We start from the raw sequence: 17,175 nt of genomic DNA, 5'->3' as shown, positions 1-17,175 counted from the left end.
TAGTGAGCCTCCGTGAGTGTTTTTGTGCCAGGAATGAGGCTGCTTCCATCTTTCAAGAGACTTCCATTGGAGACCTGCTTACATAGGCAGAGCTTTGTGATGCAAGTATTGTTAATTTACCTTTCAGCTCCTTGCATTTCATAAGAATGAGGTAGTTTTAGCAAAGGAAAACAAGTCACAGCGTTCAGTTCATGTCTTTTATAGAACAGCCAGAAGGGGCCTCAGCAAAACAAAGTCTGTGAAGCAATACTCGCAACTTGGAAGCCACTCAGGCTCTGCAGTGACCTCTTTGCATTGTTTGCTTTAAAAAAAGTCGGCTGTATTAAATTAATGAGCTCCAGACTAGCTCTCATGTATGTGTTCCATTACTGAACAGTTGGTGCACCTAGAGGATAACGCTGGCACTGAACTGACTGCACTATAAGCTGGCTTTTCTGTGTAAGGGGATGAGAGAACAGTCGCACAGGAACAGCTTTTGACAGGTGTGTAAACGTCAAGAGCACAGTTACTACCTCTTGGAAGAGATACCTGGAAGTTAATGAGAACTGGAGTAGCAGCAGTTCTCTTTTTTGTTACACTATTAGCTGAATACTTAGTTCTCCTGAAGCTGAAATTACCCCCTTTCACTTTACAACAACTGCTCAACCCTGTGGAAAAACAACAACAGATGACTTTCTAAGTCTTGAAAGTCACTAGCGCTGTCTTAAAGCTTTACCTTCATGCAGTAGGTTCTTAAATGCTTCTGCCTGGTGGAAGAGCTGGAAACTCACTGTACTGAGCTCACCTTTCTGTGCCCTCGGACAGTAAAGAAGAGATTAGCACCACTTCATTTAGACTTCTCTATTGTTTAGAGTTTTATTATGGTCTGTACTCTAAAAGGTAGGATCGTGTCTGCATTTTCCATGCAGGACATTTCTTTGTGGTCTCTGCAGTTGAGACAGCGGCTACTATTCAATCAGATACTTAAGGAAAAGAGCAAAAGCTTTCTGAAGAAGTGAAAGTAAATATTTCAACATCATATTCTAGTTAAAACTTACCAGGTACGTGATATTGTGGTTCTGTGAGAACTGCAAGACAGGTGTACATACAAAACTGCTGCTGTAGACGTTTCTAGACAGACCTGAGGCTGATACAGAAGCAAGCAGGAAAGTTAAGCAGGGTCTCATTTTGAGATGAGCTTCTGCTCAGAGTCAGGGGCGTTTTAAATATTAGCCTGATAGTGACAAGCGCTTGAGGATGGCTCAGTTCTGAGGAAGGACAGCGCTCTGCTTTTGGTCCACACAGAATGCTCAGCTCTGCAAGTGCTACCAAACTGATGTTAATTCAGGATAAATCCCTTCATTCGCTAAGCCATGCTCATGCCAGGTGCTTTTCCTTCAGATTTTGACATGCTGTATCATCTCCAAGCCTTAGCAGACTGCATTAAGCTGCAGTTTCTTTACCTTGAGCCATGATAACTATCACCTGAACTCAAACAGTTTAGGCGAGATGAAGTGGAAATCTAACTCCCTCATACTGATGCATGAGCCTATTTCCAACACCTAACACTACAACGTCTATTTAACATTCCCGAGGTAGATGAAAAGCTACCAAACTCTGTTTAACTTTTGTTTTTAAACACAGCTCCTACATCCGCTGCCAGACGGCCTTTCACACAACTAAGCAGGTCTCCTTTCTGTACAGTAACTTTATTTAAACCAGGTTAACCTTGTTTGTACACTAACGCCTCAGTGCATCCTTTAAAAGGAGAGGAAGTCTTCGTTAAAAAGTGTTTGTACATAAGACAACAAATCATAGAAATTAACACGGTAACATCAACAGTCCCTAAAACATGCACAATTGTACACTGAGCTGTAGGTGGTTGTAAAGATCAGGAGGAGGAGAAGGGCTCTCCTTCACATCCACTTCCAGGTAGGACAGAGTCTTTCTCTGCCTTACAGTGGATTAACACAGGGTACAAGCAGACTGCAGTGCTGATCAGTTGGCCCTTTCTGGATATCAAGGTTTAATTACCATTGGTTTTAAGCCTCCAAGTCACATCCAAATAACCATGCAAGCTTATGGGAAAACTTTATCTGACAGCTGCTGGACAGTGTAACACACCAGAAAAGTCATATGAAGGAGCAGCCGCTGAATGTCACCACCCTGCCCAGCAAGCCTGTGTTGCATGACTCAGGGAACCCATGGCACCAAGTGCTGGAGTTTAATCACCAAATTGAACCTGTTTCCTGTACCTGCACAGCTTTCACTCACCATCAGAAGTCGCTTCCCCAAGTGGTGGGGTGCAGCTTCCTTATCAGACCATCTGATATTTGTACCAGATTTCAGCTCTTCCCAGTCTGCTGGCACTTCCAGCCACTGTGCTGCCCTACACTCTTGCTGTGCAGCCCCTTCCTGAGGGTGGCCTGATGGGACAGAAACATGGTAATTGCAGCTTCCAGCACCAGGCACAGTAGGCCCTGTATATACCTATATACCAGAGTTGATAATAAGCCTTGGAGTTTTGGTGTTGTTTTTTGTGTTGTTTCTTTTTCCCCCCAGCATTTTCTGCTTCAGACTATAGAGAAAGTAACAACCTATTTAACTTCAACCTTCTGTCCTCATTTTAGCACAAACCTTCAGAGTAAAAGCACAAGCAGCCAATATATGACACCTTTTCAAGCCTGATTAATAACATCAGCCTCGATCGGCTCCCATTTTCACTTTATCAAGTGGTAATGTTAGTATTCGTTTTAGTCCACCCTCAGAAGAACAGGAGAAATAACATGACAAAGGATAAGCATTACTGCAACCTTAACTATACAGAACCATCTCCTTTACTGTATTGTTTTAGCCACAAATTAAAGGGGAGGAAGGAGAAAGAAATGATGGTCAAGAGGAGGCCGTTTGGAAATGCTGAGGTGACCTATCACCCTCCTACCAACTGCTGAAAGACCACCAGGAAAAGGGAGATTTCATACAGAAGCAACGCCTACATCTTACAGTGCATAAAGCCCCAGCCCCAAAGCCGTTCTTTTTATTACCACCAATATTGCACTTGCAACCCCTACATGTTGAGCCACTACAAGAGGCCAGATGTGCAGGGAGGGGCACCTGATCTCCATGGTCTGTGGAGAATGGAAATACTCACACCCATCTTGTGTCTCTTCCATTAGTTTGGCTCAGCCCACCCCAAACTATCCTCCAGTGTCATCCTCATGGGTAGGACAGTTGCTAGCAGAGCTGTTCTCCACTTGCACACTCACATAAAAGTGCAAAGCTGCATGGACACATGGACAAGCATGCGCGTACCCTCCAGAGCTGGCGGTACCAGCTTGCTGAGAAGGTTGTAGGTGGGACAGAAAACAAAAAAAATCCCTTCAAGTAATTTAAAACAGCCCATTCTTGAGGTTACAGCTGCACGGAAGCAGCGACCGGCTGGGCCTGTTTGGGGTGATAAGGCAAAAAGTCTGAAGTCCTGGAGGGATGAAGAATGAGAAGGTGTCAGTAGTGAAAGATTAAGAGTTATTCTGTAGGTTGCTTCTTCACACTGCTGTGATTCTCATCTCCAACTGACCAGCACCAGCTGTCTCTGGTTACTTCTGCACACAGCTTGGCCACGCAAGCCCACCGCAGGCAGCAGAAACGATGATATAGATGATAACCTGGGGAAAGAAAACAAGTTTCAATGGAGAATTCTGTCCTTCAGAAGTCAACTGGTGACATGGCCTGCTATCAAAACACAAGTCTGAGAACCACAGGTTATAAACACCCTAAATCTTTCTCCATGTCCATCCAGCAACACAGGATGAGAATTTTCCTCCAGCAAAGGCTTCAGTGGTGATAAAGTACTTCAGCATCCTCATGTTAGTGCTGTTCATATTCATTAGAGGCTGGAGGTATGACCATTCCAAGGTAAGTAACAAATACCAGAAGGAATAAGGCCTAGAAAGCCAATGCAGGTAGAAGAGCTATAAGCTCAGTGCCTTAACTTCTAAGGAGTTAGCAAGGCAGCTGTCTACAGAAAGCATTTGTGAGCTAGACAAAATCATCAAGAAAACTTTTGCTATCACCTTGACAAGAAAAACTGCCTGGCACGAAGCTCCTTTCTTCATACCTCACAAAAGACCTTAAAAACTCTTGTTTTAGAGCTAAGACCTTAACAAGTGTGAGTTAGTGCGAGTCTGATGACAGCAATACACTATTAGCATCTTCCAGTAGTTAAGCTGGGCATAAGAGCTGAAGGTTATTATGCTCCATACTTACAATTGATACAATGATGATAATGATGGTAAGCTTGAGGTTCTTCATACACATGGCTCTAGCAAGGTTCCTGCTGGTAGTTTTGAAAGTGACCGACTAGAAGAGAAAGTAAAACAGCTGTTTTATTCCGTGATCTACTGCAGAGAAAGCTGCATCCCAAGAAGCCAGATGAAGAGGCACATACCCATACCACCCTACTTCCCTAATAAGCCAAGCAGCTGCAGTTATCTCCTCCAGATCCATTTAACTCCTGCAGTTACAATAATGCAAAGCTAACTTGGCATCAAAGAAAAGTGATCTCCTATGCTACTTTAAGGGCAAGATTAATAAAACCCAAATAACAGAAGTAATACTGAATCCAGAACCAGCACATTAGCACAACTCTCCCCTCCACTTACCCCTTCCCCAAACACTTTCCCTGAGCAGCTCATGCAAAGAGATGCCTGCACAGAGAAAGGCTGCAGCGTCCAGACTGAGCCAACTCAGCAGCACACCCTGCTGGTTATTTTCAGGTTTTCCCCACAAAGCACCTCCCAGACTTTTCAAGTGAGGCCACATGAAGCAGAACTGCATCCCTATTAATGTAACTTTGACTCAACGCTGATTTCCATGCTAAGTTACCATCTGAACTTTGGAAACATTTCTCTCACTCAGCTGCAGTTTCTAGGTATGGAAACAGATTATTGGCTACTGATAACTGTCCTGGTGCAGACACTGCAGCAACATCCCTCAGCCCAGCCCAGTTCTCCAGAGGACAGGACTGCTCTGAGTACAGGCTTCTTCAGACCTCCCTGCCAAAAGGAAGCCCTTGCTGCTGCTGGAAAGAATCCAATGCACTTTGGTTTATGTACACTGCTCTGGTAGTGAAGACTCATGTGGGAGCGATAAACTGGTTCACTTCACTGCTCTTGAAAACTTCAACCCTGAATTTCCAAGGACTCTCTCACCACTGAGCTGTAAAACATTCAAACTGGCACCACATTCCAATCATTCATTCTCTGAATTGTTTCCAACAACAAACATTCACAGTGAGCTCATGTGACTTCAGACTAACTGAAGAAGGAATTCCAGTCCTTTTGTCTGAGGCATTACCTGAGCTTAGACCGCTTACTGCCACCACCTGAAGAAGTAATAAGGTTCACCTCAGTGCAGGAAGACAGTATTCCCAGCTGGGCAACTGCAAGCATCCCTATCTCATTTCTCTAAAGCATGACAACATTTCTGCCAGCTCTGAGATGTCTACATATCCACAAGATCCCATACAGGACACACAGGAACTCTATAGGGTTGAAGAGTGAATCTGAGGGCAGCAAAGGAATTAGGCCCCAAGCAAGGACCCTGAAGATGTTGAATCAGGTCTAGGGATTTCCAGGGATAGTCAGGAAAACTTCCCAACTATATGTAGGCCACTTGTCTAGACAGCATATGCTTTACAGTTACATTCAATGTGACAACTTAGTCATTTCTCACTTACTTTACCCCTTCATCCTGTTAAGGAGCTGCATGTAGCTGGCTAACAGCCATACAGAGGGGGGCAGTAAGACAGGACTTGTTTCTACCACAAGGAAACGTTTACTCTGAGATGCTTTATTGTCTGTTTCAAGGTTGCTTTAGATGCTGCTGTTTGCCTCCCCTGCTCTTTAATGAGCACAACAGCTGCAGAACCATCAATTCCCCATTTTAAAGTTCTTCCCCAAACTTACAGAATCCACGAGATTCTCTGTTTTATCGATCAGCAGCTCCAGCTTCTCTCCTCTCTGTGCCACGAGGTCTGGAGAAAGAGAAAAATCCCAGTCTGTAAGTAGAATCCCAGTGTGAAAAGCTGCTTCTAATACCCAAAGCTCAGCTGGAAGCCACAACGAGCTCCTGGCAGTGGTTTCTGAGACAATAAGTAGCCCTCAGCCTTTCTGAGATTACGAAGCAGTGGCACTTAAGGAGCAATCTCAAATTTGGGGACTAAATCAACTCAATTTCAGTCAGTTCCAGATCTAGGTCTTTATTTTGCCATCAGATTTGTCCTGAGCAAAGGACTGGACAAAATGCTGAGAAGCAATTTCCTCATAGCAGCTGCAGGAAGGCAGCAGTGGCAGGGACAAAACCCAGAGCACGCTGCACCTCAGTGCAAGCTCTACAAGTTCCCACCAAGCTGTGCTCCCACCATGTCCAACACAATGGACTGCAAACTCAGAGCTCCCCAGCCCCTTTAACCATCATCAGTTCTGTCAGGAGTGGACAGCCCACCACCAGCTCCACTCTCAGTATCTCTCCCTGCAGGCCCACCATTCTGGCTAAATAGAATGCTGCATGCGTGGCACAAGAACAAGCAAGATACCTATGTTTCGAACCATGATTCCTTTAAGTTCATCGACTTGGGCTTGTGTCTCTGCTACCTGGTCAGTGCCCTTGCTCTCCGAGTGGTATTTCTGTAACAAATGAACAGTCAGTGAGAACAAGGATCCTCAACGTAGCACTTCACAGAAAAAGGGAATCTCCTGTTCCATACTAAGCAGAGCAGAGGGCATACACAGAATGTGTCTGTATCTATAAGTGAGCATCAAGGGTGAAGGGTGTCCAGCAAGGGTGAAGAGGGACTGCAGAATGGAAGAACCACATGAGGCGTTTAAGATGGTCAGTCTGAGTTGCTCTTCCTGTAAAGACATAAGCAGCTTTTGGGATCACAAGTGAACCTGTGGTAACTATCTGACTGACTCAGGCTGGTAGGTGGGAGAAACGCTAACCAGCATCCCCGGATTAAAAGGAGTCTCACAATGGTTTCAGAATCAAAGGAGGGGAATTGAGGTGAAGTCAGTATCGTGTATCTCAGTTCTGCTATTCTGGGACTAAGTCTGCTATCTTCAGAGGTCCTATGAAGTCAAGCATCACCAGCCACAGCTCCAACTGTCCTGCTCCCTGCATCACCTCCCCCAAGGAACAAGTCTCTCTCACAAAACTCACGGATGAACTTTTGTCTTGCTTTAAACTTGTAGCCACCACACTTGTACCTGAGGGCTTCACAAATTACCTCCTAAAAAGAAGCCATCCAAACAGACTTGCTGACAGCCGTGTCCAGGACTAGATTGTCTCTGCTGTACTTTGTTACAACCCACATGGCTTCTTAAACCCCAATCTTCTCCTAAATAAGCGTTCACTTTGCATAAATTTCTGACCACATGGGAAGCAAAAGCATAGTGCTCTAACAGCATTCACATACTCATGTCATAATTGATGGATATAGCACTGGAAGTAACAGTTCCTTTAAAAAAATGCAAAACAAATTCATTTGGTTTTAGGAGAAGCTGCAGAACTGGCACAATACCTGAGCTGGTCACTGGTTGTACTGGAAGCAAAGCCTCCCTTTTCAGTGTTATCTGGGTGATGTGCTTAAGTAACAGCACAATCTCTGAACTGCCACATGATCTCTACACTCAGCATCACACCAGTTAAACTCCTTCAGTTACATCTGTAACCACCTTGATAACAATCCTGTTCTCCCACTACACGAAGCATTCGATCGTTAGGGCTCTAATCTTCAGAAGCTGGAGGAGCAGCTTTTCTGCCATCGTTTAACTTCTGTTAAGAATTATTAGATGCCTGGATTTCATCGATATGCAAAAGCTAAAGTAAGCAGCTCTACTTTATGCTTTAGAGAAATGGAAATGCTGGGATTTTTAGAGGAATAACACCACCAGGGCTCTGAAAACCGCCTGGCTCTTCTGATAAGGCAGAGCATTAAGCTGATTCCAGCCAAAAACTGCTTACATTCTGATGAATCATCACTTTGTGTAGTTTCAGTCTCCACACATCAAGGGCTGGTAGAGGAAAAAGCCAACTTCCTATCTGTGATGAGACTGAATCTAATTTATTATGCACGATCCATTGAGCTTTTCTGAAGACATGCTGGCTTTATTATTCATTGCTTTCTGCCTACAGCATAAGTTGAAGAAGAGTTTTTGCAGTGAAGTATGTGCAACCTCACAAGCTATGAATCATCTCTGTTCACCATCGAGGATACCAGCACAATTGATTCCTCTCACAACATCCAGTACAACCTTCAGGAAGCAACAGCACAAGCGCGCACCCTCCCTTCACCTTCCCCCAGCTCCGCCCTGCACCCCAAAACACAGCTGTTAATGCTGGTGAGCATTAGAAGTTTGCCTAGTTTCTGCCCTTACACCAGTTGTGCTGCCAGGTGGCCAAAGGACCCTCCCTCCTGCATCCAAACCTGGCATCTTTAGTAGATGAATAGGAAAAAAGGAAAGCTTTGAGGGCAGCAGCCTCAGTGCTTACACACTCATCGGCCACAGCAAAGCAGACTGAGAGCCTCCTACACATCTTGTGTACAGTGCCAACTGTAGCTGTCCCAGATACAGTCTGCAAACAAGCTCTGAAAACCGAGGTTCCAAGGCCATCTTCCTTTTAATTTAAGGCAGGTCTCAAAAAATAGCACCACTTGAGTTATGAAATTGTTGTCAATTAAGGACTCTTAAAAAATGTGATGAATTTTAAACAGAAGATTCTAAACACTCTATCCTCTTCTTTTTTTTAAAGCTACTGTCTGTGTGGATGCAGCAAGGACTTCCATTCCCAAGTGACTCTGTACACAGAACCTGCCCGTAACCCAGGCTCAGTGTTCTGGCCTCATGAAAATGAAACAGCACCGTAAACAAATACCCTACCACACCCCAGCAGCGTGGCCACAGATATCCATGAAGTAAGAAGGAGAGAAGTGAGGGGTAGTTTGGAATTACTAGATACTCAAATTTTGAAGTTTAGTTCAATTGAAAGAGTAGCATCTGTTTATCTTGCTTGTAACAACGGTGAAGTTATCTTGGAATGGAGAGCCAACTGGAGCTAGCTTTGAGATTTCAAATGCTACCTTTAAGATCTAATCTCAAGTGCAGCTCTGCAGTGCAAATAATGAACACCTCACTATTAACCCCAGAAGCAGTAAAGCAACTCAGCTGTAGAGAACATACACGGAAAAGCAGTAAATTCCTCTGCCGTCATATCCAGACTTAGTGTGGTACATCAGGTACAAATGAAAAACAGAAAGACCCTGCAGGGAGAAGTTTAACTTGCCAAAACAATCCCATTTAGCAACAGAACTCACCAGCTGTGCAGCTAAGACACTCGAGAACTCGCTGTTCATTGCATAGGGAAGGGCCGTCTGTGCTCTTGAGCCATATGTGGTCTGAAACCTCTTCTTGATTTCATTCAGGAAGTTGAAGGCTCTGGAACGTTCAAAGTCCTAAGAGAGAATGATCAGACCACATCCAGAGCCAGTCAGATCATGGAGTGTATGTAGCACACAGCCAGTCCAAAACCCACAAATACCCATTTTTAGATGGGCATGTTGAGCATTACAGGACTCGGCTGGTTATCCTGGGTTTTTAGCAGCCAGATGCCAGACATATTCCTGGACATCAGCTGGAAGCAGATATTACTGAAGCATATGTAGATCTCATTCTGTGCCTAGTATCTTTTCCTGCCAGGGAGATGATTTTGCTTTAAATAGGAACTTAACCTTAGAGATACTTATTCACATGCATTTGAGCTTTAGACTTCAGAACCGTGTTCTCACTACCATCAGTTATAAGCTCCAATGGAATAAAAACCATCTGCAATTAGCACCCATTATTGATTTCTTGTTGACATACACACAGAAGAAGCTAGAACTCATAAAAAGCCAGTATGTGCAATAGATGTAACCAAAATACTTACGTCATCTGTGATGCAGAGGTATATAATCCTGTCTTGGCAGATGTAATGAAACAGATAACTGCAAAGAGGGGAAAAAACAAGTCATTAGAAGCTGCCACAAGACATCCTCTGCCAGGAGAAGAGAGATGATGGAGAAGATGCTACTGCCTGCAGTGAATTCAGGGGCTACAAAAAGTAGAAGAGCAAATTCCAGTCAGAATCATAGAATGGCCTGGGTTGAAAAGGACCACAATGCTCATTTAGCTTCAACCCCCCTGCTGTGTGCAGGGCCACCAACCACCAGACCAGGCTGCCCAGAGCCACTTTCAGCCTGGCCTTGAATGCATCCAGGGATGGAGCATCCATAGCCTCCTTGGGCAACCCTGCTGTCTGCACATGAGCACCCACATACAGTGAACATGTGAAGTTCTGCAGTTGATTGGAGTGACAAGGAAGTTAATGCTTCAGTGAACCTCACTGGTACATTGACTTGCTTCTTTAGCCATGTTTGTATGAACACTAAGCTGCACTGCTTTGGACTACAGAACAAAAGCAGCCACATAAGAAAATGAATTTAAGAGAACAATCAGGCTAAACAGGCTCCAAGCACGTGCTTGCATTCTCTTGTTCACATAAAGATGCTTTGAGAGGTGCTGAGCAAACAGATGTTTGTTAAATGCAGCTCTCAGTAACCTGAAAGACAGTGCAAACCAGTTCGAAGCCAGATCTTCCTCTCAAAGTAAAAACCAAGCCGTTATTTCCAGTTGCCTTCTGCAGCCTTAAGGGCAGAACACAGAAGCTTTACAACTAAGTGTGAAGCTGCTCCTTATCTACAGCTGCTGTTCCTTTTCCTGAAGGGAGAAGTAAAGCTTATTCCAGCACTGACTTTAAGTCTCCCCAGGGTAGAAGAATCTAAAGGGCAGAGACAGAAGAACCCCAAGTACAACTTATGCTAGAAAGCTGACTTTTCTTGGAGATTACCTGAAAGGCCCAGAAGTTCTCAAAAATAAAACAACACCAAAAAAAAGACAGATTCTGACCAAAGAGACTGTTCTTCAAATGCACAGCAAAGCAATGTCAACAGAAAACCTGTCAGATGAGACTTCAGCAGTGGAAACTCTGACACCAAGCTCAATGCCCAAAGCTGCAGAATGGCACCTACTGACTTTTAACAACGCAATGCAATGCAATGCAATGCAAAACAATCACGGTACAAAATGCAGTGATCTTCTGCCATGTATTTGTAGCAGAAATGCTGTCATAGCCTGAACCAGTGATTGAACACCTGGCGGAAAGGCAGGGCCAACCCAGGGGAGCTCAGGTGCATGCAATGTACCTGAATGACCAGATGGGATGGAGCCAGGATCCACCCCTTCCCAGACCTCATTTAAGGGTTGGCAGTGGAGGTAATGGCACCTTCCTTGAGATTTCTTCCTATCTGAGGCCTTCAAAGGTAAGAAAGCATTTTTCTTTTGTTTCTGTGTTTACAACTGCTGTATTTGGGCTTGTCCTCATTTGCTGTAGCCACGGACTTCACCACCCCACTATTATTGCTATGTTTTTCATCACTTTATAGTATTACAGTGTTGAATTCTCATTAAGTCCTTAAAACCAAGCAAAAGACAATCCACTTCACAGCATGCTTTGCAAACATAAATGCAGTGATTAATTACCTGTCAGTGTTCCTACTAGTGAACCTCTATCACAATTCAAGTTTTCAGCTGTAAGAACACTGTGGCACTCCTGCAGCTCAATTTTGTAAGTGGCTGAACAGCACTCAAGGTGAAGGTAAAACAAAAGGAAATGACTTTGCCCTTAAAAATGATTCAGTATGCAAAGTATTTTAAAGAACAGGCAGCTTCCTCTGAAAGCTCTTCCCTGGGGTCTCTTAGTGCTTGCAAGCATGCAAGAAGACTACCTAAATTGTTATCTTTTGAATCTTCAGACAGCTAAAATGGCTTTAACACAACAGCATGGACAACACTGACTGAGAATCCAGTCACAATGCAACTCAAAAGAGAGCTGGAATAGCACAGAACACTGCTAAATCAGCGTTCTCTGCAGTTCTGTTGTTAGCTTGCAGTGCATTAACTTCTGTATTCCACAAATGCAACACAGAAGCACGGTGCCATGAGATGTTGCATTCAAATGTTCTTTTTTAACAACCACTACTGAGGAAAGGTCAGAGATCTGCATAAGCCTGAGATAAAAGCTTCTCCCCCAGCAGCATTTGTGGTACCTCAGGATGACTCTAAAAGACACTGCCTGAAAGATTTATTTTCAAGCAATTGGGATACACAAATGATCTGAGGAAAAACTGAAGTTTGCTACATCCCTTTCCTCCTGTCCTCGTGCGTGTTAGCAAGTCTCTGCTCTGATACCCAGAAGAGCAACACATCACTCACTTTCCATGTGAATAGGTCAGTTTGTTGTTTTCAGAAGGTATCTTTGCCAGGATCTGCTCGGTCACCTCCAGGAAGTTTCCTCCACACCAGGCATGTTTGGCAAGGATGGTTGTGCCCCTCGCCACAACAGCAAAGAGAATAGCCATGGCTTCTCACTATCTGGAAATAAAAACATCATAAGAATTAGGTTTGTATTATTTATCAGAACATACTTAATCAGCTCAAGTATCATCACATTAATCTAATGACAGACTTAAGACTGAACATACGAAACCACATGTCACACCACAGCTGTGACATCTGCTTGGTTGATTCAGTATATCCATAAGCCTCTTTTCTACTTAGAGAAGACTTTTGACCCTACCAAGAAAAAAAACATGCCTCATTTTCCCCCTGCATCTGATTACCCTGATATTGCCTGATTTGTACTGTGTGAAAGATCACACACCAATTTCACTGCAAGCAAATAGCTCAGAGACTTCTCTAGAAATTAGATACAACAGATTTAGCTTCGGGATCCAAAGACTTCAGGCAGAAAGGCTGAATGTAGGCTATTGCCAAACTTTCTACCCCTCTGGTGTTAAAGGGAAGTGACTGCACTGAAAGATCTGTCTGCTTTCATTTGGACTGAAGCACAAGAGAGTACAGCAATAAGGGAAAAGATGGACCAAGAAATGCTGGGATGTTAACAAGATCGTGAAGTTAAGGTACAATCACTGCTGCACTGGGCTTACAGTTCTGCTGCTTGACAGACTCAGGCTTGAATGGCAACAGGTACCTGCAGGTATAAGAACTCAAGACTGGAGAGAAAAAGAAAATGAACTTGTGGACTGATTCAAGACATTCCTTGATTTTACTGTAGTCTTTAACCTAATCACCTGAGAGAACCTGCAAGTTCAGAACCAGCACCATCTATGGGGACAGAAGGCAAAGGATCAGTTTGACAAGAGAGCAAAGCAAGCAGGAAGCAGAGCAGTAAACTTCTTCAAAGAACACAGCTCCAGAGCATGGCACCCAGCAAAGTGCTTTCTAGAAAAACTGAGAATTTGTTGTGTCAATAAGGGTGAAGGAAGAACACACTGAAAGGCTCATGCTACATAAGACAAGTCTATGCAGATGATCTTCCTGACAGGCACCACAAAGAGACCAACAGCTGAAGCACCAGAGCACTGCAGAGGGGCTGCAGACCATCTCAAGCAGGTCTGCTTCTTTCACTTCCTCTTGGCTTGAGATTTGCACCTTTACCCATACCACATCAATTCTATCAGAGATACAGGGAAAGCCCCTTGGTCTGCTTTGCATGGCAAGTTTCTCATTTATTTCATCTCACAGCAAGCCCTATTTTCAGAACAAAGACAACTTGTTGCATTTACCTACCGTTCTTTCCAAGATCACTTCCTTCGCCCTTGCTGCACTGCATCCAAGTACTTGTACCCCACCTGTTTCCCCTCCCATCACCCTCACCTGAAGGTGGCTCAGGGATTTAAACCAGATTTATACCCAGCTGACGCACGAAGATTGTTAGGAAGGAAGAGGGTGAGGGGTGTTCATACCAGCAGTCCCTTTTTACTGCTGCTGAAGGAACTGTGTGTGAAAACAGCTGTTTGCCTGACTGATCACTATCCCCTCCAAGACAGAAAGACTTAAGAGTGCCAGTAGACAGAGGTGAAAAACAGCTGGGTTTGTGTTTTCTCCCTCAGTGGCAGCTAAACAAATGCCCTCTAACATCAAGTTTGCCAGCATTACATTAAATAAGTCATTATTTTATATCTAAGAAGCTCTGCAGATGATGACCTTTGAAGGCAGAAACAGATGGTGCTTATTATGGTCAGTCAGTGTCAGTATCCTCTTAAAACTCTTGAAGACAATCATAATACAGAAAAGCAATGCTGGCACAGTTCTTCCCTACTTCACCAAGTTCAACTGGAAAGCACATCATATGACAAGCAGAGAGCCACGTCATTTGCAAAGCCGTTGACAAACCTAACCACACTATTTCCTTCCAGCATCACTGAGCCAGCCTGCTGGATCTTATCTTGCCTAGAGTGCTTTAGGGCTTCCCCTGTAAAGAAAACCTGAACCTCTCTCCAGAAAACTGCACCTAGAAGAGCCTAGAGAGTGCTGAACACACAAAAACACCAATGCAAAATACCTGAGGGCACACCCAGCACTGAGATCTCTGACTTCCTGCCACAAAAGATGGAAGGTACCAGATCAGAACATCATCTCTTCAGGCCTCAGCCACACAGAGAATGACAAGTAGCCACAAATTTCAGTGACGTTTTGCTGACCTTGGCCTCCAAAAGCTTCTCAGCACATTGCTACAGACACACAAATCAGAGGGACAAAGTGACAGCAGGTCAAGACTCACCTATGTGTAACTAAGCACAAACTGAGTGAGTTACTGACCACAAGTTTCCCACCCCTCCTGCAAATTTGGAGGCTTTGCTATTACTTGTGTAAGATAAGAACTGAACTGAATAGAAAGGGGGATTACTCAGAGCTAAGGCACAAAGGAATAAGTAACTTCTGGGAAGCTTTCTGCAGGAGCCACCACCTCTATCAGAGAATACTGAAGCAGAAGAGAGGACAAGCCACAAAACATAACTAATGAGTTTATAGATGGGGATGAAAAAACTAAACCTTTGATACCTCCAATTAAGTGCTTATCCCATCAGAGACAAGAGCAGCCACACGACTGATCCTGATCTTGCAAAAAGAAATGATTAACTGCCATGTAGCTGTTCTTTGTTTCTCCTGATTAAAGGAACAGCAGCTCATTACCTTCTGACAGGGCCGTGGAGAAGGAACACAAACATTTTCCTAGGAAAATACTCTTTGGCAGCTACCACAAATCAAACGATTTGTGAGCAGCACAATGATCTGCAACAACAATAGCTAAAACAAGAGGAGTTCATATAACCATGCCTGATGATACCCACCAGCATACACAGACACCTGCAATACTTCATCCAGTTCAACAAGAGAACCAAGACTGTGCTGGTATGTGGAAGAACAGCCGGTCACAGGCAGGGCCAAACAAACACAGCTAAGCCTCTTGAGCAATCAGGTGACTGACAAAAAATAATCTAGAAACAAATCTGTTTACAGCAAAGCCACTCAATGAACAGGACGAATACAAAGGAGCAGTTGCAAAACCCCCTGAATTCACAGCTCTCTACCTGACTTAGGAGTCAGTAACTACCTGCTTTGTAAGTCACGTTTCCTCAGCTTTCAGCACAGTGTTTTGCTTAAACAGATTAGCGGTGAGCATATATTTTTCTCTCCAGTGTCACATCCAATCCTATAGAAACTATCCATTACTTCTGTTATTAATAGAAATCCATTGCGATGCCAGAAAACAGCTTTTCTTAACAGTTACAAGAGAGTCAGGAATCAAATCCATTAGAACACAATTTCTTTTGGCCCTTCATACAGCCTCAACTGGTTTCTAGCAGAGAGATGGTTGGAAATAACTAAACCTTCCTAAAGGAAGGAATCAAACTCACTCAGGGATACCAGGGAGGCATTGCATGGAAGGGCTCCAAAATAGGAAGGAGAGGAGAAGGAGGCTGCATTCCTCAGCCAGAAAACATCACAGACCCAAAGAGCTGCTTAAGCTGCTCCAAAAGCATCAGGCTGACAGTGGAGATGTACAAAGGTGAGATGAGTGTCTCACTCATATCCCAATGACTACTGAAGCATTGCAAGTCATGCTGCAAGCTGCTGCTTATGAGTTTTCTCTCCTAACATTTGACATAAAGGCAAGAAATTCCTGTAATATCTTACAGAATGATAATTACGCAGCTTCAATCCTCAATGCAACGTTTAACATTTCAGCAGCGAGGCCCATGAGCACAGCAGGTGACGTGTTATTTTCAAGCGAGATGGAAACGACTTGTCTGCTGCTCTGACCTCATGGAAGATGTGGAATAAGCTATTGGATGCAGTCAAAAAGTCAAGGGAGAGAAATGGTGCCCAGCCTCCATCACCCAGCAATACTGCCCTTACCAAGGGGAACCGCCAGTCCTTCTTCTTACACAACACATTCACAGCCTGAGCTCTCAGAGGGATGGAGGAGGTGACTGTCTGTACGTCCAGGAATGCTCTGTATAGAAAACAAGGGGCAGCGCGTTACTACCGCCTTTCAATGTGAAAGTTCCTACCGCCTTACAAACGGTAGGTGTTGTAATTCTGAAAGCTGCAATAAAAAGATCGTTTAAAGCCCGGTGAATTGAGCAGAAAGCAGCTGGAGCTTCCCTTTAACCCATTCCTGGCTTCTTACGTGTTATTTCTTTATCTCAACCGGCATTCGAAGCCTGAGGAGCACCAAGTTCAAGCAGTGCTGAGGTAGTTCAGCTCCCTTTTGGAACATGCAGCTTATTAGTGAGTTATTAGGGTTGGAACTACATGATCCTTGAGGTCCCTTCCAACCCGGCTCATTCTATGACACCTCGGTGCAAACACAGCGCTGGGTGAGGATAACCCCGCTTCAATCCCAGCCCTACTGGAAGGCAATAGGGCTAAAGCAGCGACTACAGCACTATAACCAGCCCTGTAACCCCAAGAACAGCCATTTACCCCTCAGCACCCAACCACTACAGCCCCCCACCGTCCTCTGCCCGTCCTCAGGGCCTCACACAGCCGGGCCGGAGCTCAGCCCTGCCCCAACGTTCCTCCCCGCCCCCTCCCGGCCGTACCCTGTGCTGGGGGCTCCTCACCGGGCCTCACTCCGTCATAGCGGCCTCCATAGCAGGAACTCAACGCGGACCGGAGCCCACCGCCCACCGCCCACCGCCAGGTACTTCCGGCGCATCGCCTTGATGCC

General features: G+C 44.6%; 1 protein-coding gene across 2 annotated transcripts; it reads right to left on the bottom strand.

Annotated features, from left to right (window-relative positions):
• Window positions 1-1,669: 1,669 nt before the first annotated feature.
• VAMP7 (vesicle associated membrane protein 7) lies at window positions 1,670-17,119 on the bottom strand. Of its 2 annotated transcripts, none has more exons than XM_015860606.2 (9): window positions 17,048-17,119; window positions 16,359-16,455; window positions 12,348-12,506; window positions 9,964-10,021; window positions 9,353-9,490; window positions 6,575-6,665; window positions 5,946-6,013; window positions 4,246-4,338; window positions 1,670-3,644 (listed from the first exon to the last, which is right to left on the bottom strand). In XM_015860606.2, exons 3-9 carry the CDS (start codon window positions 12,491-12,493, stop codon window positions 3,576-3,578), a joined length of 663 nt encoding a protein of 220 aa, XP_015716092.1. In that variant the 5' UTR covers window positions 12,494-12,506; window positions 16,359-16,455; window positions 17,048-17,119; the 3' UTR covers window positions 1,670-3,575. The 2 variants fall into 2 exon arrangements, with proteins under 2 accessions (XP_015716092.1, XP_015716093.1); XM_015860607.2 differs by having other exon boundaries at window positions 17,069-17,119.
• Between the last annotated feature and the right edge of the window lie 56 nt (window positions 17,120-17,175).

This window comes from Coturnix japonica, chromosome 4 (assembly GCF_054131305.1).
Source record: "Coturnix japonica strain WE chromosome 4, WE-NBRP24, whole genome shotgun sequence".
In the NCBI taxonomy this organism is placed as follows: Eukaryota; Metazoa; Chordata; class Aves; order Galliformes; family Phasianidae; genus Coturnix; species Coturnix japonica.
The sequence above is the reverse complement of the archived record's forward strand: the minus strand, read 5'-3'. Positions and strand labels throughout refer to the sequence as shown.